We start from the raw sequence: 26,354 nt of genomic DNA on the forward strand, positions 1-26,354 counted from the left end.
GGGAAAGTGGAGAGGGATATTAAAATGGCCTCTCCTAGATTAGGTTAGGATGTCATCCTTTTTGGAGAGCCAAAGCTAACCTCTCCTCCCCCAGTCTGATAGATCGTGGTACCCTAGGATAGGGAAGGTTTGGTTGGGACGCATATCTAGGAGGGTGTTAAATTGGTTCCATTAAGTGCCTCAGTGGCGTGGTAGGTATGGTGTTGGTGTGCCACCTCAGTGGCTGTAAGTTTGATTCTTGGGCATTCCATAGAGGGGTGAGAGATGTGTATTTCTGGTGATAGAAGTTCACTCTCGACGTGTCATGTAAAACCATTGGTCCTGTTGCTAAATAACCACTGGTTCCATGCAACGTAAAAGCACCATGCAAACAAACAATTGGTTCCATTATCTTCTCCTGGCACTTCACAGAAAAGTTTTAAGTTTTACTGCTCATTGTAATAGTCATTTAGCAATAAGGCACTAGTCTACCTGTAGTGTCCTTATTTTGAGGGATTTCAATTAGCGAGAGGTCTTTCTCGATTATTGCTGCTATACTTATGCACTTGAAAGCCAAATTACTGTCATGTGAAGAGATTTTATTCTCTTATTTCTAAACTTAATTCCTTGTTCCTCCCTCAGCCTTGTCAGATGAGTAAATGGTTTTTATTCTATTTTAGACCCATTTTCTGTCTTAGTTCTTCCTATGCTCAATTAGGTATACTGTGCACTCATTTTAAAGCTAGTCAAAACTACCATAGACTTGCTTGTTACACTATCATATGATAAAATTCCCATTATCTGTGGAAGAAAAAGGCTAATTGATGTTTGTTAGATGTATTACTACCTATATCAGAGTGAAGGTAATTTTCAACTGTAATTCAATCATAAGAAAAAATTGCAAATTTAAGGTTAAAAAAGCAGTTATCTGCATGCGATTTATATGAAAGGTAGACTTCTGCTACACTGTTAATCATTTTGCTGATTAAGTGCTTGAGTATAGGAAGCACTATAAAGGATGAGAGGTGACACAATGATGTACTTAATATAAACTAACAAAAAATAATGGATGTAATTAGCTTCTGATATTTTTTTAAGAGAGCCTGTTTTCAGTAGTATCATGACTGATATAGTACAATACTGTAATTTTTTTTATACATTTCAAGCAGGTACTTAATATGTCATTACCTTCCATAGTGTTAGTACTTCTGAGGATATAACTGGATGAATACTCATTTCACAGAATTTTGGAAGTTACGGGAAATTAGTTTAATAATTTGTAACTAGCATTTTCTTAAGGGTACTGCCTTATTTTAGACTTCTTTAGCAGTTCCTAGCTAACCTTTTTGAAGCTATTTCATTCATAACTTTGCCTTCAGGTAGCTTTGCTTATTCATAGTAGCACCTCTGATGTTTGGCAGGCAATTATTGCAAATCATGTTTGATTTGGACTCGGTGGACCTTTTCTTTTATTTTTAAGCTTTTGTTAGTGTTCACTCTTGGTTAGGCATATGAAGTGATAGTGATTTTCTGTAGGGCTTTTTTCTTCTTTGCTTTGGCTTTAACCACTTGAGTGGTAGCTGTAGGATAGCCTAAAAGTTTTCATTTTGGCTATACGTATACATAGTTTGAGTGTGGTTTTTCTTCAAGGTTTCTTCTTTGGTATGAGATGTAACATCTCACAGCATTGTCTTGGAGGCCTTGTAGTGCTTATAGTACCTTGCTGCTGACAATGAAAGTAGGAGAGAGAATAAATATCGGCATACCTTCATTCTGCACATGAATTGTGTTCTCTAGATGGCCTTTTGAGAGGTACAGACATTGGGGTTAAGCCTTTGCATGCTCTGCAATGGTGTTCTTGTTAAGATATGATAATTGTTAGGCTAGATCTCGAATTTCAGTTAAAGGCTCTTATTGCTCGAGTGTTATGCTAGATATAGTACTATTTATTTACATGTATATTAGTTTCCCTTGGCTTGTGGTTCAGGTTTGCTGACTTTTTTCAAGGAGTTTGCCTTGTTTCTGTGAGAAGCATGCAAGCGTGTTTTGTATAGATTACATTTTAGGAAAGCTGGTCTAGTAGTTAAAATTTGGTAACTAGATAGTTAATGAGCACCAGATGAGCAAGGGGAGAGGACCTGCTTACTCAATAACCATTCATAGTTTTTATTTTGTGGCTGCCTTGCTATTGGTCAGAATACCAACTCGGGGTCAGGAGAACAAAATTCAAAATGCTAATTTCCATAAGGCATTCAAAGTCAGGTAAGATGATACAGTGCCGGTCAGATGGAAAACTAAGTCAAGGAGATAGATTAAACATGAACTGAGTTGGAAATTCTAGTCTTAATCATTGTGATTGTTGTTGCAAATGTGAAAGTTTGACGTTTCAGAACCAGTTTTTCATATGTACAGTATTGCATTTTCAACATAAGCTATTTAAGACATTCTTGTATATTATGTAGTAGTAGTATACAAGAGCACTACTGTAAATACTAAATATTATCATATGGAGTGGAATTTTAGCTCTTTGTATTTGAACAAGTTGCCTGACTTAAGCCAATTCAGAAAATTGACTGGTTAGGGGTAACAGTAAGATTAGTTTTATGTTAATGTTGTCTTGTAGATTAATAGATTATTTTATTTTGACCTTTAGTTTAATAAAATACTTAAGTCTTTCATTTATTTATTTCAGGTTGCCTCTTTTGTGATGGGGAGTATGTAGGGAAGACATCGAGGACAGTAGGAGTGGCAACTCTGCCAGCTCTAAGAAGGGGCGATGTGACCAAGAATATCCCAGAGCCAAGAATCTCAGAGTTAAGGCTGTGATACTTACAGATCTGATTGTAACACATAGAAATAGTAAAACAATAGTTATTCATTCATAAGGTTAGCTGCAGTTTTTCTAACAGCCATAGAAACCACTGTAGTTAACGATAATATACATTACAGTATTTAAAAATCATCTCATGAAATGGCATAATGCAGTGTCTTTATTATAAAATTCACTCAGTTGCATCCTAAGAATATCACCACACAGCATTTAGTACTTTTAATTATGTATGCTTTGTGTGAGAGAAATAATAATCAAAGCTAAGAAAGTCTAGCGCAGCTCATCTAGATTACAGTATAAACAACCTTAGTTGGTACTGAGTGTGTATGCATGATGGAGAAACTCTTGATGTTCGGCTAAGAACTTTATCATTTTTACATATTAAGATTACCACAAAATTTTTTGGGACAAATCTAGAAATAGTTTTGCTGTTATTGCAATACTGTACTGCTACTCTGAGAGGAAGAGTTCCTCTTCAAGAAGAGCGCTTTATTGATCAAAAATACTTCCTGGTAGAAAATTTCGCCCTCATCGTAGCCGTGTGAGAGCAAGAATGGCGGCTGTTGAGGGTCAAGCAACTCAGTTAGACTTCCATCAGGCAATGGAAGATTTCAAGACCATGTTTCCTGATGTTGATGCAGATGTCATTGAGGTATGTGTAGCTGCTTAGCACCCTAGATGGTGTGTAACTCTTCGTGTTGATATAAGTTTATATAATTACAAAAATTACTGTGTAATGTATACATATAGCAATTGTTTAAGGATCACTGTCCTGTTTTATTGGAAGAATCATATTACAGTACTACTAGGTTGTATTTCTCATTTAACAATGAATATTAAGAATGAATATTAAGGTACAAAGGTAGTACGATGGTTCCCAGTACTGTACCTTGCACAGAATGTATTTATGCACTTGATCAGTCAGACTTCATGGAGATGTATAATAGCCTGTATTTAAAATATTTGGTGCTAGCCAGTAACTGGGGTCCCAGGAGAGAAGGAGGCTATGTTTTGTGCACTTAAGATGACGATGATGATTACTGTTCAGAGCCTGATCTGGCCCTCATTCTTGTCATTCCATCTTTTGCATTGTATATTATCTGCTGTCTTATGCATTGTCCAATGGTTTTTACCTGTTGCATATTACTTGGTATCACTTTCATAGGTGTTCTATCTTATTGCTTGGCTTTCCCTTAGTACTTTAAGTCTTCAGACTCTAACAGTGTATTAGAAACTTATCAAATGACTCTGTTTCTTTACTTTCATCATTTGCTGTACCTTCCATGTCTTTGCCAAAGCTCCATTAGAGAAATAATTCTTGTTTCTAGAGTTTTTGTTTTAAAGCCTAGGATTCTTCTCCTGGCTCTAAGCTTATGAACCTCTTGAATGTTCTTACTGCAGTACTGTATAGGATCATCAGAGCCTTCATGTTTTTTAGGTTTGTTCGTTATTTTTTATGTCATGTACAGTAAAGTGATCATGTCACTAAAAATTTTTTTGTAAGTTGATAATCTATCGCTTTCATACAATATATAACTTTTTTTTAATAGATTCCCTCTCTTCCTAATTCACTTTTTCTTAAGGAGTTTATCTAATGCTGATCTGACTCTCAATACAGCTCATTAATTTTTTTACTGGTATTTTCTAAGTTTGGTGTGTGATAAGTTCTCTTCACTCTTGTTTATATTGCCATGTGCACTTTCTTTCATAATTCCAATTGCACTTTCTTCCATAATTCCCATTGGTTCAGACCTTCATCTTTGTCCTTCCTCAAGATTTCCTGACTTAAGAGGTCTTGAACTTTCTACGGTATAATTCTACATACAGTCAAGTACTTTTTAAACTAACTGCTCCTTGACCCTTCTCATCATATACCCAAACCATCTCCCTTTATCCTCATTAACTTTATAAATTTGTGGTATGATTTTCCCAAAGCAATCCAGACATTTTAAAGTAATACTTTTTCAATTTGTCATTAATTTTCCTTATAATAGCCATGTATCTGCTACACTGGTAAGTAAAGGCTTTGAACATGCCTCAAATGTTTTGTATGTTGGCTGTTGGATATTTTTAATAATTAGAAGTCCAGCAATTTTTTTCCATTGCTGCCAGGTTATTGATATTTATTTTTTTCCTGTGCCACTAGCCTTGTAATCCATTTGGTCTTATGATGGCAGAAATGTTGTACATTCTACAAATCCTACCCTTTCAACTCAGCAAGTCCCTCATCCTCTGTCTTGACTTTTAACCATTATATAATTCAGGCATCAAAAATATTTCCTGTATTTGCTCTTAGCAGTTTTGAGCAGCTCTTGCAACATACTTTTGTAATCTGTTTTGGTCGCTACAATAACAGTACATAGTACTCTTGCCTTCCCTTGGTTTATCTTCCTTTTATTCCAAGTTTCTGTTTTTACCTATTGGAGCCATGAAGTATTGGCATGGATAACTATAAGGCATATGTATTCTATTTAGCAAAGACGTGAGAACTCCCGAAAACAATAAGAATTTAGGAAAAGATGTGACCACACACTCATGTTGTAAGGTCCCCTTTTCAAATTGCATCTTTACTAGTGCTATTGAGACCTTTCTCACTTATGTATGTTTTATCTCCCTCTTGTAAATGCTCATGTTCATATTTTTTCACTGTTAGCTATTGTTATGGAGATGACGTTCATCCACTGGATTGAATAGCTGCTCTTTATTGAGTCCTTGCTTCACTACTTATGATTTATTTTCTGTCTTCCACACCTTTAAAGTAGAACGGGAAAAGCAGCTTGTGAACTCACCTTAAATGAACTTGGATCTTTAGTAGCAAAATCTTAAGGGTAAAGATGCCTGCAGGAAATAGTGTATGGTTAGAAGATGGAAAACAATTCCAGGTACTAATTTCATAAATAGACCAAAACCAGTGCCACAGATTTCTTCGAAAAAGAGTTCTCTTGAGAAGAGGATAGTTTGAAACTCCTGAGTAACAAGAAGATTTCATAGGATGAAGAGATTTCTATGCCTTTCAGGCACAAAACCGAGCCAAAGGCCACTCTGTAGCCTCTGATATCTGAAACAGAAAGACCTTTCACAACCCTGAGGAAGATCAGAAAATCAGCTATCCGCTGAACAGAAGCTCTGAGTGGAGAGAAACCCTGTTGACAACATCAATCACAGTAGACTACTGATTTCCCCAGGTAAACTGCTGACGAAGATTTCCTGAGATAGACAGACATCTGGCTTGCAGCTTTTCTTGAAAAACCTCTCACTTGGAGGAATTACTTTATAGTCTCCAGCCATGAAAAGACAGGGACTCTACTGATTGTTGAAACCTTTCCACGTGAGGTAGGCAAAGGAGCTGTCTCCATGGAGGAATTTCTCTTGGAACCTCTGACAGAAGAGACAGAAGGTCCAGGAACCACTCCGCTTGAGGCTACAGTGGTGCCATCAAGGTCATTCTGAGATTTTGAGAACTCATAACTCTGTTCAGAAATTGAAGGATCAAGCAAAATGGAGGGAAGGCATACACGTTCCATGGATGCTACAAGAGGTCTAACATAGGCCTTCCCAAATGTCCAAAATCCTGTCTGCCATATCCTGATGCAGAGACCAATCAGTACCCAGGATTTAGTACCGACAACTCGAAATGTTGGCCACCACATTTCTCTTGCCTGGAATGTACCTGGCGAAGAGCTCCACTGAGTTATCGATCACCTGCTGGTGCAGCTTGACTGTCACCCTATTGTTAAGGCCTCAGGTTTGTTAGCTATAAAAAATACAAGTTGATTAAAATTTGTCATATTAGATACTTTTTCTTTCCCAGAAGTACAACAGAATTGCTTTTTCTCCTTTAGTTTGGTGCTTCCAGTCACAAATTTCTTTGCTGTTTCTCTCAGTAGCATTACTTTCCTGGTTGCCGTTCCTCTGCCATCTTCTGAAGATTTAAACTTCAGTAAATTGCCAAGAGTTTTCTTCTCACAGACTGCAACTTCTTTTTTGCTGATCCTACCAAGTTATTTTGCCTTCACTGACTTTGAATTTTCATTGGTATGCTGTAGTTCCTGCAGTTGGGTTACACTTGTTAAATATGTTTTGCCATTTACATGAATGTTTTGAATATCTTATTTGTTATTTGTGGCAGCTAATTTATCTCAGGACACCAGTTCTTCATACAGAGGGCTTTCTTATAAGTCACTAATGCAATATTGTTTACAGCTTTACCAGGTGTGTGAGAAAGAGAAGCATTCTTAAAGGAAGAAAATGCATCATTGCTTGAGGGAGTTCCAGACTCATTACAGCATTAGCAGTCATTCTTTTCTTCTGGTGTATACTGACCAGACATAATTTTTCATATAGATGCTGATATTCAACATTTATTCATCTTTTCTTTTCATAATTTACTTTTTTGGCTGACGTTAATTTGGCATTCCTTGTTGGCTTTTGCAGTGACAGGCAGTACGTAAACTGGTTTTTAATGCATTCAGTCAATCGGTTAGTTTTATTCTAGTAGGGCCCCAATTTGAAATTCTGCAGTTTAGCAAATTGAGTAAGAATTGATGTTTTTTACTGTATAGTGAAACATAAGTCAACATCACAATGATATATTTTGGAGTTATGAGTGTGTTTATTTGAGAGCATACGTACTATGCTGTTGTTTTTATTCATATTTTTATAAGCTTGAATAGGCTTTGTGTTTACCTTTCATGTCATTTACATTAGTATTTTCTTTACTCACTGTAACATCATGTTGGTGGACGTGTAAGTTGTGTCTTTGTTTGTAAGAGAAGCAAATACTTGTGCGCGTTGCTTTTCGTGATATTCTATAATGGTTGTACTGTATTTAAGACATTTTTTTAATGGTCCATTAGTCTGAAGTAATGTTGAATCAGGTTTGAACATACATATTGGGAAGCACTTGGATAAGAGAGAGATTATAGATTTGTGGAACATTTTCCCTCTCAGTCATCTTCCTTTCCAGAGTAGAACCTCAGCTCTTTGGCCTTCTGAGGTAACCAAGGATCAGGGAAAACTGTCATTGTCAAAGACTTTTGAATTGAAGCTTTTAACTTAGATTCTGCAGGACTCCAAACATTGATTGCAGAGCTTCAGGGGATTATCATACCTTCTCTCTCACTTTGTTGGGAGGCCATAGAAGGATGGAAGTTTAAACTGCCAACATTGAACTTATTGATTGTAGAAGCAACGCTAGAGCCTGATTAACTGCCCATTAGTGCTTGTGAGATGGTACAGCAGGCTACTCTGATACCTTTACCTGTGAGGACATCCATAATGGATGTACAGGATCCCAAGATTTATTATTTCTCTGATAAAAGCCTAGGTTCTTATGATCATTTTGCATGCCGTTACAGATGAACTGGTTCCTTGAATAGTGTGTCCTGTTTTGGCAGAATACGAATGTCTGGAAGTCCCAACTCTGTAGGTGCCCATGAAACTTCCAGGGAACTGTCTAATTCATAGTGCAGTCATGGAATCTTGACATTCTGGAGGCAACTGTATACAAGTAACCTTAAAACTTCAAGTACTGTATGTACAGGCACAATACATTATGCAGATTAAAGGCATTCAGAGGAAACACTATCAAATAGATGTGAGGCATTCACGGGCAAGCTTGAAACATAAGTCATTTATGCCTTGGGGGCGTCTCCACCTTTTCTACAAAGAAAATAGTGAAAATTCACGAAAACTCAACTGATTTCCACCTTTTCTTCAGAGGAAATTATATAAAAAAAGACCTCATGTGGTGCATTGTAGGCATTACTTAAGGCTCTTTGCAGCATGCCTTTGGTCCCTAGCTGCAACCACTGTTGTTCCTTTTACTGTACCTCCTTTCAGATTCTCTTTCTTCATCTTACTTTCCACCCTCTCCTAACACTTGATTAATAGTGCAGTTGCAAGGTTTTCCTCCTGTTGCACCTTTCAAACCTTTACTGTCAGTTTCCATTTCAGCGCTGAATGACCTCATAGGTCCTGGTGCTTGGTCTTTGGCCTAAATTCTATATTCAATTCATAAGTCATTTATGCAAGCAGTTTTGGTTAAAAAATTTATGTCAAAGAATTGTCGGTTATTAAGCAAGCATGCGAGCAGCTGTTAAGCATTGTGTTGTAAGTGGGGTACAAGCAAGCTTCCTTGCTTCTGATAATATTGATGGTAAGGATCACATCCAAAACTGTGATGAAGAATCTGAGGTTTACACTGGATCCAGAGATAAGTGTTCTACATTATTGAAAGGAGAACCAATGGTGGCTAAAAAGATTACTTTAATTTGGACACTGTTTCACACCACTCTCGAAAAAGAAGTGAGTACTATAGATGAGAGAACTCCAGGAAAGCAAACACCAGGACTCCAGACAGAAGTCTTGGACAGAGTACAGAAATAGAAAATATTTTGACTGAGGCATTCAACTTTACTAGATTAATGGATGTCCATTCAATAGTGCTCTCAAAATCAAAGCTTGTAGATGAAGAAATAGTATCGTGAGATTAGTAGCATTTAATAGAGAATATATGGGACATCAGGGTTGAAGAAATATAGATGGTTGAATTTCTGGCAACATACTTACATATAGATAAGGAAGGAGAACTGTTAATAATGGAGAAAAAGACTGTTAGAGAACAGAACCCTTTGCAGCTTCTCTGGGAATGTAGAAGGCAGTAGATTTTATGCTATTAAGGAGAACTGTATGGTAGAGTATTTGTATAATGTGGCATGAATGTTAATCTGCCAAATACTTTAGAGATATCCATCACTGGAACAAGTTCTCCTTATGGTCAAAGGTCAGGTTCCTAGTATATTCTATTTTGGAAATCTAGAAGTAAATTGTTAGATGCATTGCACTAGAGAAAAAGTGAGTTGATTGTTTTGAATGATGTTTATAAGAAAGATTAAGAGTTGGCTGCAATATACGTAGGTAATTTGAAGTAGGGATGTGCCCAAATATCGGTATCGGTGGTATCGGCTAATTTTTGTGGTATTGGTATCGGTATCGGCATTGGATTTAAAATCCTTCTAGGCTTCCTAAAATGTATATATATCAACAAAGCCCACCAAGTAAAGTTTGGCATAATATTAATTTTCTGTACCTCTTTTCATTTCTAGGATAATTATATTGAATATTATTTTTATTAAAATGATAATTTTAACTTAGTTCAGATGGTCCAAGTCCAGTATGAGTTGGAACTTGCAAAGGGATTTGTGTTTTTTTTTTTTTATTGAAAGTTTTGTTAATACTGAAAAACAAACTCTGGTCCTTTCTTAATCTTATTTTTATTTATGTACTGGTATCTCATTTTTCTTAGGATTACTTATTAGAACCAATTTATGTACAGGCAGTCCCCGGGTTACGACGGGTTTGGCTTACGATGTTCCGAGGTTAAGGCGCTTTTCAATTATATTCATCAGAAATTATTTCCAGGGTTATGACGCCTACAACACCCATCTGGCAGATGCAATGGGACACCAAAAATGGAAAATAATCAATATTTGAAGGTTTCTGGGATGAAAAATGCAATAAGAATGAAGTTTACATAGTTTTCAATGCACCCAAAGCATTAAAACGGCTTACAACAGTTTTTGGGGTAGTACAACGCGTCTCAAGAACGGAACCCTTGTCGTAACCAGGGGACTGCCTGTATTGTAATGAGGCAAAGAATTAACCCCTCCATTACCAGGACCTTTCATAATCTAAAGAAATGAGTCTGTTAACTGTTTTAGCCAATATATAAATTAAGACTTGGAATAAAAGTATATATTAGTGAATTCGAGTAAGCACTACGTACCTAAATTGTTAAAAGTCTTTTAATGGTAGCCATAATATAAGCCAAACTATCCAGGTAATAAAGGGATTAAATACTTAATAGTTATACTTGATGTTGTTTTTCAATATAACTTACGCCTTTGAAATTGTTTATATAACCCTATTATATGACCTTTCAACTTTTGAAACTAATATACAGTAACCAGAGAACAAGAATGATTTTAGTAACATTATATACTCTCCTAAATAACAGTAATATAGAAGTAACAGGTATTGGTATATTGGTATTGCCTTTAAATGTTGGCATTGGTATCGGTATTGCCTTTAAATGTTGGTATTGGTATCGGTATCAGCCAAAAATTTGGTATCGGTGCATCCAAAATTTGAAGGGTAAGGGAAGTCACTATTTAAAAAAGAAAATTTCTAATTAGTCTTATCTCAATATGATGTTTTCTGGGTGAAGAATCCCATGATCAGAACAACGTAGCAATGCAGCTAGTTTGTTCAAAAACTCTGTAAGGAATTTAGACAGAATTTGATGGAGCCAATGGGTAGAAAATGTGATAATGTGGTTGAAAATGGAAGAGTTTTGTTTTACAGGAAAAGTAAAGTCTAGTCTGCAAGTTGTATTTATTGGTAAAGGACCAGAGATTTTCTTCTTTTCAGCAAGAGACAAGCTTAATGTACTAGGTTTCCTTCCAGAACAGTAAAATATTTTTCATAGTAGTAAATTACAGGCTTGCTGTGAATTCAAGAGGTTTGCATGACAACAGAAAAGAAGTTCAGAATGTCTAAGGTCAAATGTATGTTATTGGATACCTGAGCTGAAATAGCGGCATATCAAGGATTGGTATGAGAGAAAATTGTAATTTTATCCCCTGATGGAGTCAGTGCCTAACCTTGAAGATTGACGAACTGCTTTAAATTCCTGATTATAGAAAATGGTTTTAAAAGTCTTATTGTTACTATACTGGACTTTGCATTTTAGAAATATGCCTCACAAAGAAACTTGGTACCCAAACTTTTGAACTTTTAAACCCTTGCTTAATGAACAATAAAATGCACTGAAATACTGTATTATTGATAAAATGTTCTGTTGTACATACTTGTGCATGCTGAATGTTACATTGGCTAAATAATGGGATTTTGAGATAAGTACGTATTGTTATGAGATACCATCTCGTTTTACTTTTGTGCTTTAACAGAGTCGTTTCTTTATGATTAATGTAAAAAAATGTCACTTGCATTGAATGTGGTATTTTTATTGCTTTATAGGCTGTGTTACGAGCTAATCATGGGGCTGTTCATGAAACCATTGACCAATTGTTAACCATGACAACAGACACAGAAAGTCAAAGTGGAGGAGTGGTTTGTCAGTTAGCTCCCCATGGAGGTGGTGGTGCCAGTAATGAGCTGCCTCCCTCGTACGCCCTCTCAGCTACACCACCCCCAAGCTATCATCAGGCGGTGCCATCACCCCATCGATCTCCCTTGTAAGTATTTTATGCTTTCAAGAAATTTATGACATGGTATGCTATTTTTTTATGGGTAGTTGCTGCTTATCAAGTATCCACTTGAAGGTTGACTTAATGGAAAGTGAGAATGGGAACTGATACTGAATTCCATGTAAATTGCTTTAGAGATTAAAGATTACTTTTTTGAAGCACTGTATCAAGATACATAACTTAACAGATTTATGGGTGAATAAACAATTCTTGTAATACTTTAGTTATCTTATTTTTCACTAAGGACTGCAGGAGAAAATTTTTTCATAATTTCTTTCATTTATTTCATAATTTCTTTTTTAACTGTTTGCTGTGGATACCATTGTGCAGTTATATATATAAAGGAATACATAGGTACAGGATGGTGATGTTTTTGAATTTAAAGCAATGTAACATGAGTAAATGTGTCCATAAAATGCACAACTAGATATACCATATTTCACTTGAGCTGAGCACCCAAAAGGTTCGGTTTACGGTAGCTGAGAGTTGAATTCTACAAGTAAAAGTTTAGAGTTGGTTTGGAAGGTAAGTAACTCTTGGTGGTGGTACATAGTTTGTGAGATTGCAGTCATATATGAAATATCTATCTATTACAGATTCAGGGGTTGTGTGTTTATTGTTAGGACTGTTTTACATGATATTTTAAATATGCTTGAAAAGTACTGTACTGCTTATCACACTACAAGATCATAATTTAGTGTGCAAACATTTACATATATGGTACTCTTTAATCTTGCCATATATATGTTGTTAAGAGTCTGTTCTTCTTTGGGAGCAAAGTCAGTTTTGCTTTGTTGCTTTAGTTAACTTCCTAAGTGTTGCTGAAAGATACAACAATTCATGCGGTTGCCTTATTGGCCAGCCCTATGAAAGTTAAGAAGTGTAACACAGTTGTCTGATTAAATTATTTAATACTAGTAGTATGTGTATATTGTCTTACTTGCTGCATTGTAAATAGCAATAAAAGTTCTGTGTAGAAATGCTTTAGCCACCAATTTTCACCTCTTTGTAAAGAACAAATCATTTGGGTGAGCCATATGAAAGTGAAATGTGTGATACGTTGGTCTCTTGTTTAGAAAACACTGTAATAATAATTTTTTTGTTGCTCTTTCTATCCACTTAGTTTTAATGGTAAATGATCGTAAGCTAATTACCTGTTCTTTGTTAGTTGGGTTGTGGTATCTGGGTCACATTTTAGTGTATATCTATACAGTTTTGTTTTGTATAGACATGTACTATATTATGTATTACACAATAGTAGTATACTTGTAATATTGTATGTCTTTACATATTTTCTGTTTACTGGTGCCGTACTACTTGATTCACATTCATTTCTGTATGTGCAAAGTATTTTTGGACACTTGGATATTTTACATAGGAGTGATAGTAAGCTTTTATATTTCCCACAGTATTAGATACAGTAGGTATTTTCAGACAGACTAGTTCTCCATTTGGACACCAGTAAATGTTCTAAGCATTACAGTGTAATGACTTGGAGGTTAAAGCCCTTTGCCTTGCACACTACAGAGGGGACTGAATTTTCTTAGCACCATCCCTTCAACTCTTAAGTGCAGTCCTTTCTGTTGTATTTTTCATACAGTCAACTTCCGGATTTTTCAGTTTTGTTTTGGTTTCATTTTCTTTCCTTCAAAAATTCTTTTAACTAGCTCATGACAGTCAAGAAGTGACTAAGTAGCGTGGTTAATATAACCTTAAAATGATGATAATAATGATATTAATACTTTAAACAATAATAATAATAATAATAATTTTTTTTTTTGTGTGTGCTCTATCACAATCCTTCAATTCGACTGGGTAGTATTTATAGTGTGGGTTTCTGGGTTGCATCCTGCCTCCTTAGGAGTCCATCACTTTTCTTACTATGTGCGCCGTTTCTAGGATCACACTCTTCTGCATGAGTCCTGGAGCTACTTCAGCCTCTAGTTTTTCTAGATTCCTTTTCAGGGATCTTGGGATCGTACCTAGTGCTCCTATGATTATTATTATTATTATTATTATTATTATTATTATTATTATTATTATTATTATTATTATTATTATTATTATTATTATTATTATTATTATTATTATTATTATTATTATTATGTGATGAAGCAAACTGTTTTTAATAGGGACTGTATTATTTTTATGATATCCATGTTGTTTCAGGTGTGTGTGGTTGCCCATAAGTTTAAAGTAATTGCACCAAATCATGGCACCACTTGCATAATTTAGAAGCATAACTTTCACTCCTTTGAGTGAGGTAGATTTTAACATTAATGCCAGTTTGTTATAATCGAAATCAGTGGTTACAGTTATACATGTACATATAGAATTTAATGTATAATGACTGGTATATATTTTTATGTACAAGCATGTACTGTATATTGATACATGTATTTATAATTGTGCTTTTGTTATACCGTCTGCACTTTAAAAACTAGACCTATATTGGAAGTGTTGAGTTGCCTTCTAAGTAGTGAATAATCATGTGTGAAATAAATGTTGAGTCTTTTGACAACATAGAAAGTTCAGAATGGATTATGTATCTACCATATATATATATTTAATATTAGTATATATATATAGATATATATATATATATATAATATATATATAATATATATTATATATATATAATATACACATAAATATATATATATAATATAGTATTATAGTTAGTATATATATTAGTAGTATTATAATATATAATATGATATATATTATATATATATATATATATATATATATATATATATATATATACACATTAATTATAAATATTATATATATTATATATATATAGGTATATATATATATATATATATATATAATTATATATACATATATATAACACATAAATATATAGTACACTATATACTATATATATATATAATATATATATATATATAATAATATATTATATATATATATATATGTGTGTGTGTGTGTATATGTATATAGATAAATATAGTACAAGCTAATTTTACTAGGACTGCACAGCTTAGTGTACTATGTATCGTGTTCCACTCCTCAGCATCTTTTAGTCTATTACCTCCTTTGCTCTCTGCTTGCTTTTTTTTATTTTTTTATTTTATTACTTCTAGTTTCTCATTTAGATTTACAACTCTTTTAACTTTAATTCATTTTAATTTTCATCTTTCATTTAAGAATAAATTGATAAGAGCCCTATTAAGTATCTGGAGATGCTTCTTAGTGATCTTGACACACCACTGTACAGTATAATAATAATGAGATGTAATAATCATAATAGGCCTTCTGGTTGAGAGTATTTACAATTTTGTATGCCTTTGTAATGAAGCACATGAATTAAACCATGGTTAAATAGAAAATAGCTATTCCTGTGCAGTGTTGAGTAATAATTACTTAAGTAAAAAACACACTTTGTTTATAATTAACTCACTACCCAAGTTATTTGTTCTATTTGGATTTTTAGCATTTGTAAAATGAAGCTTGAAAAATACTTCAACTTACCTCATTATTTTAATCTTTCTGTTTTATGTGAGTAATATCCAGATTTTATATCATGACATTGGAAGGAAACATTTTGATTGTCAAATGTAGGCGTTCTTTTGAAATTAAGCTTTAAAGTATTTCATAGTATTATAGTTTTTAGTGTAATCTTTAAAAATATCTAATTTTCAGGCTGATTTCATGTACCTGTCAAAAGTTGTGAATTATGTGTTCCAAATTCTCAACCTTATGTTTTCTTTTTTGAAGACGAGGAGGACTTGCCCAGTCAGAAGAGTCTTTGTCATTGCGGGCTCAGAAGAACTGGAATCCTCCAATGCTCCTGCCACTGCCTACAGACTTCTTGAGACTGACACCTCCCCCACATCAAGTGAGTACACAATTTTACTTCATGGAATTTTTTTCTGTTGCTTGTTTCTACTAATTTGGGTTTTAGAATGGATTTTAACTTTCGTAGCTGTTTATATGGTTCGTGGAAGCTATCATTTTAAGGTGTTAAATGCATCAAAGAACAAGTTGGGATATAATTCTGACAAAATTTGTACATGTACATCTTATCATTGCTTCAACATGGTATATTCCATTTGTTAGAGTGGAATTTTAAGTTACGAAAGGGTCAGTTTTTTTGTCAGTGAATGCCAGTCAGCTTTGTGGTGGGGGAGGGAAAGAATTCAGACAAATGTATCTGGAGGTAAAGTACTGCAGAAGATAGAGTATTGGAGATATACAGTATTGGTAAAAATTGTAAGCAATATAGAATTACTCCTGTGGAAAAGATATATGTACAGTATGGATGATGTGGTAGCATTTATTAGACAAGAATAACAGAGACAAGATTTGCTGAATCACAAGAAACAGCTAGTAATTTCACTGGAGACATTTGTAAAAACCTGGGTTAACTTTTTTTGTTTGTTTGATATAAAATTTCCTTTAGATTTGAAGACTTAAGGTACTCTGAAAAGCAGCACACAATGATTCTGACCAAGTATTTTATATTTCAGTGCCACTAAAAACCAAAAAAAGTGTGTTTGTAAGAGTGCATAGATTGTGGGATACCAAGCACTTAACTTAGAAATGAGATTATAAAGTCATGCTTTCTCAAAACAGAATATCCGTCGTGGTTCACCAGTAGATAAGAGATTATAAAGCTGCCTATGAACCCAAAATGAGAAAAATTTACCAAATTCACCCTGATAATCTTTTACCTTTTATTGTGATAAGACCATTAAAAGTATTGTAACTAGAGTAAAAATTTGTGTTAAGATTTGGTGAGCATCTCATTTTCTGGTTTATAAGATCTTATTGGAAAGTATTTGGCCCTATTTATTCATGCAAAAACTGGTATGATCTCAGGGATGCTGCTGAGACTAGTAGTGTGTTACCCTGACCTGTTGTGTACATGCTTGGATCACACCCCATTCTTGACAAAGATTGCTTGATTCTACATAACACTTATGTGCTCATTACATATTTGCTTTTTGTAATGATGACCAAGCAATCACAGTAGCTGTATTGTTTCAAATATTGTCAGAATCTTAGTGGTTGGTAATTTGAAACCATCAGGAAGATGCAGCAGATCATCAGTCATGAAGCAATGGACGTAACACAGTTTACACTCAGGTATGGTTACATTAAAAGTGGCTGAACATCAGTAAAGAGTTAAATATGTCCAAGGAGTCTTTCCATAATCAGAAATCTGGAAATGATAGAGAAACTGAAATAGTGAAGGAAGACCACTGTGTAATGAGAAACTGAAAATTAAACTTTTTGCTGTTTCCTGAATTGAGGGTAGATTACACATGGTATATGTATTATAATGAATGAGATGAAGGACTTGTTAACAGTCCAAATGCATAAAAGTGATCAAGATTCTTTCTAATAGTACAAGTGTCTTAGAAAGGTAGATGATATCACAGTAGCATTAAATCTGAGGCCAGTTATTAGTGTACCATATGGAATGTTGAACCCTTATTAGGTTGTAATGTGAGCGAGTCTAGAATGTTTACCTTGATCGTCGTGGTCCTCACTGTCTGCCAATTAAAAATCACGGAAGCAGTTGGAAGGTCCAAATAAGGGTTGCATGTTAGAGGTCAGGTAGAGAAGGTTGCAGTAGTAATGGTGTGATGATAAATGGGAAAAAGCCTTGCAAAGACGGGGAATTGTTGTAAATGTAAACGCTAAAAATATATAAAAATGACTGGGAAGCAAGGAATAATTTGGAGGTAATGGGATGGTGTTGGTAATTTATTTGGCAGAGAAGAAGCAAAATTGTTTTGGAAGAGGATAGTGATAACTGATGAAATGATTCCAAAACGAGAAGAAAGTTAGGGACAGGAGAAGCATTGGATCAGTGAAGAATGTTACAAACCTCACTGTATTGATTTGAGACTGTAGCCTTGAAGCTGAATACAATGAAGAGATTTCATGTGATGCTTAGGTAATGAGAGCTGAGAAGAGATAGTGGATGAAATTAGTTTAATCTGATTTTAGTAATCTTTCTCTTTAGGAAAGTGGTAAGGGAGGGCTTGGTGGATTAGTATAGTACGTATATGATTTGTTTTTTTCTTTTTCACATACAAGTGAAGTGCCACTGAAAGAGGGAATGTGAAGAAGAAAAATTTATCATGATGAGGTAATTTCATAGAAAAGAATATATATTAAAGGTAAATGGTAGAGGAAAAGTGGGTGGCTTGCATTGTTGATGGGAAGGGTCTCTCGGGTAAATGAAAAAATTTAGAACGAGGTGAATGAAAAAATTTAAAACGAGGTATTGGGACACACCAACATTGTTTGGAATGATTTTTGTGTTCCTACATATTCTGTTTTTTTTTTTTTTTTTTTGTATGAAATACTGTAGTTTTCCATATGATTTCCCTTGATATTTGTTCTTTTTATTGTCGTTAATTCTTCCTAATGAACAATATATTCTTTGGAAGCTTTGATTTTATGTCAGTGACCCCTGTGGGCTTGTATTTGTCATCCTAGTAATATTGGATTATTTTCACTGATGAGAAACTTTACCTATATATTGGTCCTGCATAACATTCTGACCTTTTTATAACAGTTTACTTTCCATGATAGTAGATAGTACAGTAGTACAGCAAATTCATAGTAGATAGTGGTTACAGTAAATTTTTCAGTGTTTTATGAACTGTAGCTGGTGCAGAATAGAGAAAGAAAAATACACAAGATAAATTTCTATCAAAACGAATACGTAGTGTGTTCACTACTGTATTTTCAGCAGGGAACTTAGTGATGGAAATGTCAAAATGATTTAACTGGAGTGATTTGTGACCATTGAGGTCTTCCTGTCACACCATGTGTTTAAAAATGACGATTTCTGCGTGTGTTTAATTTTATATGAGAGGAATAAGCAAGTACAATTCGTCTGCATTATTGTTTTTATAATATAAAACCAGTGGCGGCTCGTGGCTATCATTCATAGGGGTGCTGTTTATTACATAGTAATATGTTTTCAAATTCCTTGATGTTAACTGCATAAACACACACACACACACACACACACACTCTCTCTCTCTCTCTCTCTCTCTCTCTCTCTCTCTTGCTGAGGAAGGCAGCAGAACCGCTGCCGAAAGTTACTGTTTTGAATTTTATTCATTGACATTAATGTGGTTATCATTTTCCCCCACTTAGTACTGCAATTTGCCGCTGAGTTGATTATTCTGCATTACATTACATATCATCAGAATCGTCACTAATTTGATCACTAATAGTACATATTAATTAACCTTTGACGAATTTCAAAACACAACTTCCCCTCCATCAATATATATATATTATATATATATATATATATATATATATATTATATATCTATATATATATATATATATATATATATATATATATATATATATATATATATATTATAAACGAGTATGGTAATAATTTGTTTAAGGATTTTTGATAATTTAATAACTTAAGTTCTCATATTCATGTATACATACATTCATAATTTTAAGCATATATATATGAAATGTAAGGGGGTGCTGCAGTTCCACAGTGCCTACTGACGAGCCGCCTCTTTATAAAACATTACACCATGGGTGTTGTCAAGCAATATGAATATTCAAGCATTCAAGTCTATTCCGCATGAAGTGCATAGCTACTGTTCAGGTATGATGATGGTGGAAGTAATTTATAAGGGTAAGTCAGATTTTTATTGAACATTTGTACCGATTACTAATAGTGAACAAAAAAAAAAACTGTTTTGAAAATGGTCCGCCACGGAGATGGGCGCAAAGGTGGGCGGGTCGATGGGCAAAACTCCCCTCCACCACCCTCTCCTCCCGACATAACCAACCCACATCGCACCCTCTGCCTCACCCATCCCCCCTTTTAGCAAGGAGTCCCGAATGAAATGTCTGGCATTGTAGCTCGCGAGAGTGAAGCGATTCCCTTCCTTCTCGCCGATAGACCATCCTTGCGCGGTCGTCTGTTCTGAATCGTCTCTGGCAGTGGCAGTAGCAAGTGAGCGGTCGTTCGGTAGGGTCGTGTTGCTGTTGGCGCATTGTCCCTTCGTGTGACGAACTCTTCGTTATTTCGACCAGCGTAATTCCATCGAATTTCGTTATAAAATATAGAATAAAAGCTACTACGTACCGCCAGTGATCACAGACCGTGGATACGATTGATACGCGAACTTAATCTGATTTTGAGTGGTGTAGCGAGGGATGTTACAAGTGGAAAAAACAAGCCTATCTGAAAATTTCCCAAAAGAAAATGAGTGTTTATTATTTATTTACGCAAGGAATGAACACTTCGTTGTGAAATGGAGTTTCTTCCAGCTTTTACGCATCTTCACGTCGTAGCAGATGTACTGCAGTCAGAAATAGGTTAGGGATAATTGGATTTATTGCGGGAGGGACTGTGTAGGTGGGAAATCGCCATTGCAAAGGTGCCAAAGTGTACTGTACATGTACAGTTTATTATATATACCTATATTATGATATATAGATATATCCTATATATAATATATATATATATATATATATATATAGACCATATATATATATATATATATATATATATATTTATATATATATATATATAGTATATATATTATATAATATATTAATGTATATATATATATATATATCATATATATATACATAATATATATATATATATATATATATATATATATATATATATATATATATATATAGATATATATATATATATATCTATGTATATATATATATATATATTATATATATATATATATATATATATATATATATATGTGTTGTATGCTTATGAAAGAGATTACGTTCTGTAATATTTGTAGGGAATACGTATTAGACTGCTTTGTGTTAGGTGGAAGGACATTAAATTCATTATCAAGGAGAGACGTACAATTGGTTATATATCGAAAAAGCATGTAGCTGGTATGCTTATTTGTTTCTGTTATACTTCGTAAAGTACCTCGATTTTAGTCTGGACGTTTTATATTTAAATGATTTCTGCAGTTGTAACAAAGGAAATCTGTGGATGCAAAGTTTGAGAGAACGGCCGACAAATTTTAAGGCCATTTTCTGGTGTTTCTTTCGCCGACTTTTTGTAGACAAAATGATAAGTAAACTTTGATCAAATGCTTTAATCATACCTTGAAGCATTGGTGAATTAAACTTTTTTTTTTATCGACAAACCATTCCCGAATGCTTTTGATTGATCTCGATTTTGTAAACATGTGTCACCCCAACTAATGACGGCCCACGGGTAACAGACTTGTGATCTTACTGCCTAATTAGCATACCTGTATAGGCCTAATAAGATTCCCATGCCTCGTTACTTTGGCGTCTTGATAGAATTGCGATCCATGATACGTGAGTGATATCATCCTCGATAAGATTTTCATCTTATCAATCACCAAATAAGAATATCTGTATATGCCTAATAAGATTCCGTGCCGCGTTACTGTGGCGTCTTAGGATTGCGATCCATGATAAATGAGTTTTATCTTCCGGTAAGCTTTTCATGTTGCCATGTACGGATACTTGCACAAGATAAGGACACCTGTATAGGCCCAATGAGGCTCCCGTACTTGTACAAGATAAGGACACCTGTATAGGCCTAATAAGGCTCCCGTACTTGTACAGGATAAGGACGCACCTGTATAGGCCTAATAAGGCTCCCGTACTTGTACATTGGCAGGTTGATAGATCAGCTATCCATATACACGAGTGATCTCTTCCTATAATTTCGATCGTAATAGTACTATTAATCCTTGAAGAGCACAAGGACACCACAGAACCACTCTGAATGCTAATGGCGTCTCTTGTCGTCATGACTTGAATTATTGTAAACTTGTTTCAAGGAGCTCAGATAAGTTTTTATTTTATTTTTTTTAAGAGACCGAATGAAAATTATCTTGTCCCGAGAACGAAAAGTGGATGCAGGAGTCCTACAGGTCTTTGTTGTCTTGAGAGATATTAGGATGATTTTCGATATGACTCGTTTTCATAATTACTATCGTAGATTCACATCAACCGTGCATTTGATGTTTAGGCCAGTCCCTTACGACGCTCCTGATTGGCTGTTGATAAGCCAATCAAAGGGCTGGAAACTCTGTCTCTCTCGAAAGTTCACATGGGTAGGATCTCTGTTCCATCTCTCCTGAGAGATACGACTTTCAAAAGTATCCCTCAGGAGAGGCGGAACATAGAACCTACCCATGTGAACTCTCGAGAAACTGAGAGTTTCCACTTGTCAGTCCTGTGATTGGCTTATCAACAGCCAATCAGGAGCGTCGTAAGGGACTGGCGTAGGCATCAAATGCACGGTTGATGTGAATCTACTATAGACGTTTTGTTCACATGCTGGCTGCGGATGTGGATTGGTTGTATTATCGTCAGTTCTTGTAATTTTTGAAAGCTATAATGCATTTAAAAGGTGTTTAGGGCAAACAAACTTGCTACATATACAAAGGGAATGAATACCAGTCAGATCTACTGGGTGTAACATTAAAGAACCCTTTCATAGGTGTAAATAGTGTTATTTCCGTTTTTAAATAGAAACAAATAAAAAATACGCCAAGGCTTCTTGGGTTGTCTCGGTAAAAATTGTATGGGCTGCGGCCCATGAGACTCAGCCGGTCGTATTGGCTTATGTTGTTGCATTGCCAGACGAACGATTAGGGCTAACTTTAACTGAAAATATAATAATAAAAAAAAAACTGAGGCTAGAGGGCTGCAATTTGGTATGTACAATGTTTAGAGGGTGGGTGATCAACATACCAATTTGCAGCCCTCTAGCTTCAGTAGTTTTTAAGATACAAGGGCGGCTAGAAAAAGTGCGGACAAACAGACAAAGCCATCTTAATCGTTTTCTTTTACAGGAAACTAAAGAATGAGTTTTTCTTAAGTTACTGCGATGGTTTCATTTGGCCACCTCAAGTCCTCAGTAGTTTTCCATGTAAAGTCTTACACCTTGTAACATTATTTATTTATTTATTTTAATTCGTTCCCTGGTATTTTCCTCGCTGGTTTCAGTCCTGCTTGAGCAAGGAAAACATTTATAACTGGTTCACTTAAGGCAGATTCTTGGATGAGCCCTATTCTCACGAGACGTTAGTTTGGCGACCGCTGATTGGCTGGAAGCTGCCTACCTCCCGGTACCAGCCAATCAGCGGCCGCCAAACAAACGTCTCGTGAGAATAGGGCTCATCCAAGAATCTACCTTAAGTGAACCAGCTATAGTTGAAGATGCTTCTGTAATGTATCGCCAACTGTCTTCATTAATTCTCACAGAATATACAGCCAGCCTCCTGCGTTAATTACCCGTTTCCTGTCATTTTCACCGGGCGTATTATTTGATTTCTTACTTAATTGCATCATTATATCAGCAGCTTGCTGGTTGATTCCGACCTGAGTGAAGTGAGACTAGTATCTAAATAGAGACGGATTCTTTTTTAAATGGAGTGTTACGCTCAAGTAATTAGAAACAATATTGAACACTTACGATCAGTTAGTAATAATTTTTAACAACGATGAGAAAACCTATTCATATGAAACAAGCCTACAAAAGGAGCCATTGACTTGAAATTCAAGCTTTCAAAGAATATGAGGTTCATTAGGAACAAGTAAGACGAGGTAAAGGGAAATATAGAAGAAGAGACCCCACTTATTAACAAAAATCAAGAAATAGATAAAAAAAAAGTATCAGAATACATTAGAATTGTATTAAAGAATGGAGAAACTTAATGAATATATTACAAAAATTTTACTAGCTTAAAACAGAAATATTTTGTATTCATTGATGCAATTTTAACGGAGTGGATAAACTAGGCTACTTCTAGGCTTATATAATGTAAAATAATGTTACTTGCTTAATACTGAAATATTTTGAATGGGTGGATGAACTTAAAAAAAAAACATTGATTACCATCTTCAAACAGGTCTGTAGTTAAATTATTGAGTACTACCACACGCTAAGGTCAAAAGAATGTTGCTATTGGGATATGTTACGATCGGTAACCGTTGTATTAATTTTATTTCGATATTGGTATCTATATTTCACAGAGTAGGACATACCGACTCTTAAAATTATTTTTAATTGATTATTTTTTGTTGCAGTGCAAGGTCATTCCGCTACAGTGTACGTGTACTGTGATACGTAGAATGACTTTTGCTTATATAAAATTGCTTCACAGGGATGTGAGAAGAGGTGTTAAGAGGCAAGGAAAGGAAAATAAGCCAAATTGTGTTACGTTTTATGTAAGGGGGCTTGGTTAAGTGGACCCACTACCTGCCTCGTAAATCTAGTTTTTTTTTTCTTTTCTTTTTAGACTGCGATGTTGCTATGCCTAAGCTATGTTTTTTTCTTTTTAATTCCTGGGGGGGGGGGGGGAGCGGGAAGGCTATGCCATGGTCTAGCGTTGGCTTAAGTGTTACGCAGAACGTTGTAGTATAGGGAAGTGGGCTGGACGAGACAAGGGGGTGGACCTTTTTCACCCCCTGTATAGTCCACTTTGTGTATCAAGGTCAGGTCCCCTCCCCCCACTTTCATTGCAAGTGCCTGCCCCCCCACCCCCACCCCCTCTTGCAAGATAGAAGGCTGGACATTGGGTGGAACAGTACTGCCTAGATATCTACGTATGTGATTTTAATTCTGTTAAATCTTCAAATGGCGTCACATTGTCGTGTCAGAAGACAGCATAAGATTACGCTGTCAATTCTAGATCTCTTGTCATTTTTATGTTTATTGGTATCATAGGTCCATTGATCATCTGCGTGACCAGCAACCTCATCTCAACAAGGTTCGCTGAAAATAAGAAGGTCGGAGCCATCTAGAGGCACTCACTGTTTATATGAATGTGTGGAAAATTTTGATATCCTGAGTAAACAACAGAACATCGAAGAAAGTCGAAAGCAGCTGCAATTCTCAACAGCCACTTGCCAAGGCTTTGTGCTTATGTAAAGTACCAATTTTTAGCTAGAAGGGAATGTTGTGGCAGGGGTCAGGAACTGGTTGTAGTAGTAGTGGGGGTGGTGGGGAAGGTTGTTGGGTAGGAAGAGAGGTGGTCTCTCCCGTGGGGAAGGGGGAGGGGTATGAATTGTTTTGACGACAGATTTTTTTTTTTCATGGACTGGTATAGGTACTAACGCCTCACCCTTAAGTGTGCCATTACTAGGATGTTTTGCTCATATCGTGACTGGCCGATGAATAACAGGTTTAATCATAAATTTAGCAAAGGAGGAGGAGTCTGGTTCACTCCGTTACGTAACTATTTCATTCTGATTTGGCCCTCTGCCTTCGATTCTGGCAAACAGGAGAACAGTAAAAAAAAAAAAGATATTCGATAAAACATACAAATAGGTAAACAAATACAGTCCGTTTAGATATTACTTGTTTTTATGCCGTCATTAAATATACAATGAACTACATGGTAACCTTCCTATAGTACCTGCGGGAGGTCATAGCGTCCGTATCCAAGACTCGAGAGGGATTTTAGGGAGGATGAAGAAAGTTGCATTGAGTTACTCAAAGGGTTTGGGAAAACGAAGAAGAAAGTTGTATTTGACTTATTCAGTGGGTTTAGGAAAACGAAGAAGATAGTAGCATTGACGAACTTAGTGGGTTTGGGCAAGCAGAGAAGATAATAGCATTGACTTACCTAGTGGGTTTGGGAAAACGAATAAGAAAGTTAGAAAGTTGTATTGACTTCTTCAGTGGGTTTGGGAAAATGAAGAAGAAAGTTAAAAAGTTGTATTGACTTCTTCAGTGGGTTTGGGAAAATGAAGAAGAAAGTTGTATATATTGTCTTATTCAGTGGGTTTGTGAAACGAAGAAAGTTGTATTGACTTCTTCAGTGGGTTTGGGAAAATGAAGAAGAAAGTTGTATTGACTTATTCAGTGGGTTTGGGAAACGAAGAAGAAAGTAGCATTGAATTATTCAGTGGGTTTGGGAAAACGAAGAAGAAAGTTGTATTGACTTATTCAGTGGGTTTGTGAAAACGAAGAAGAAAGTTGCATCGACTTATTCAGTGGGTTTGGGAAAACGAAGAAGAAAGTTGCATTGACTTATTCAGTGGGTTTGGGAAAATGAAGAAGAAAGTTGTGTTGACTTATTCAGTGGGTTTGGGAAAACGAAGAAGGAAGTTGTATTGATTTATTCAGTGGGTTTGGGAAAACGAAGAAGAAAGTTGTATAGACTTATTCAGTGGGTTTGGGAAAATGAGAAGAAAGTTTTGTGGTTGACTTATTCAGTGGGGGTTTGGGAAAAACGAAGAAGGAAGTTGTATTGATTTATTCAGTGGGTT

At 35.3% G+C, this 26,354-nt stretch overlaps 1 protein-coding gene across 10 annotated transcripts in view; it reads left to right on the plus strand.

Annotated features, from left to right (window-relative positions):
• LOC135224388 (CUE domain-containing protein 1-like) overlaps positions 1 to 26,354 on the plus strand; it is a 105,802-nt gene that overhangs the window by 2,360 nt on the left and 77,088 nt on the right. For 4 of the 10 annotated variants that reach the window (XM_064263344.1, XM_064263347.1, XM_064263345.1 and 1 more), the window contains exons 2-4: positions 2,672 to 3,461; positions 11,849 to 12,066; positions 15,820 to 15,940. In XM_064263344.1, coding sequence (XP_064119414.1) covers positions 3,363 to 3,461; positions 11,849 to 12,066; positions 15,820 to 15,940 — 438 coding nt within the window. In that variant the 5' untranslated portion in view covers positions 2,672 to 3,362. Of the gene's footprint in view, positions 1 to 2,671; positions 3,462 to 11,848; positions 12,067 to 15,819; positions 15,941 to 19,948; positions 20,143 to 26,354 lie in introns of those variants that run through there. The other 6 variants (XM_064263351.1, XM_064263353.1, XM_064263348.1 and 3 more) reach the window with 6 other exon arrangements.

This window comes from Macrobrachium nipponense, chromosome 12, assembly GCF_015104395.2.
Source record: "Macrobrachium nipponense isolate FS-2020 chromosome 12, ASM1510439v2, whole genome shotgun sequence".
NCBI classification, from domain to species: domain Eukaryota; kingdom Metazoa; phylum Arthropoda; class Malacostraca; order Decapoda; family Palaemonidae; genus Macrobrachium; species Macrobrachium nipponense.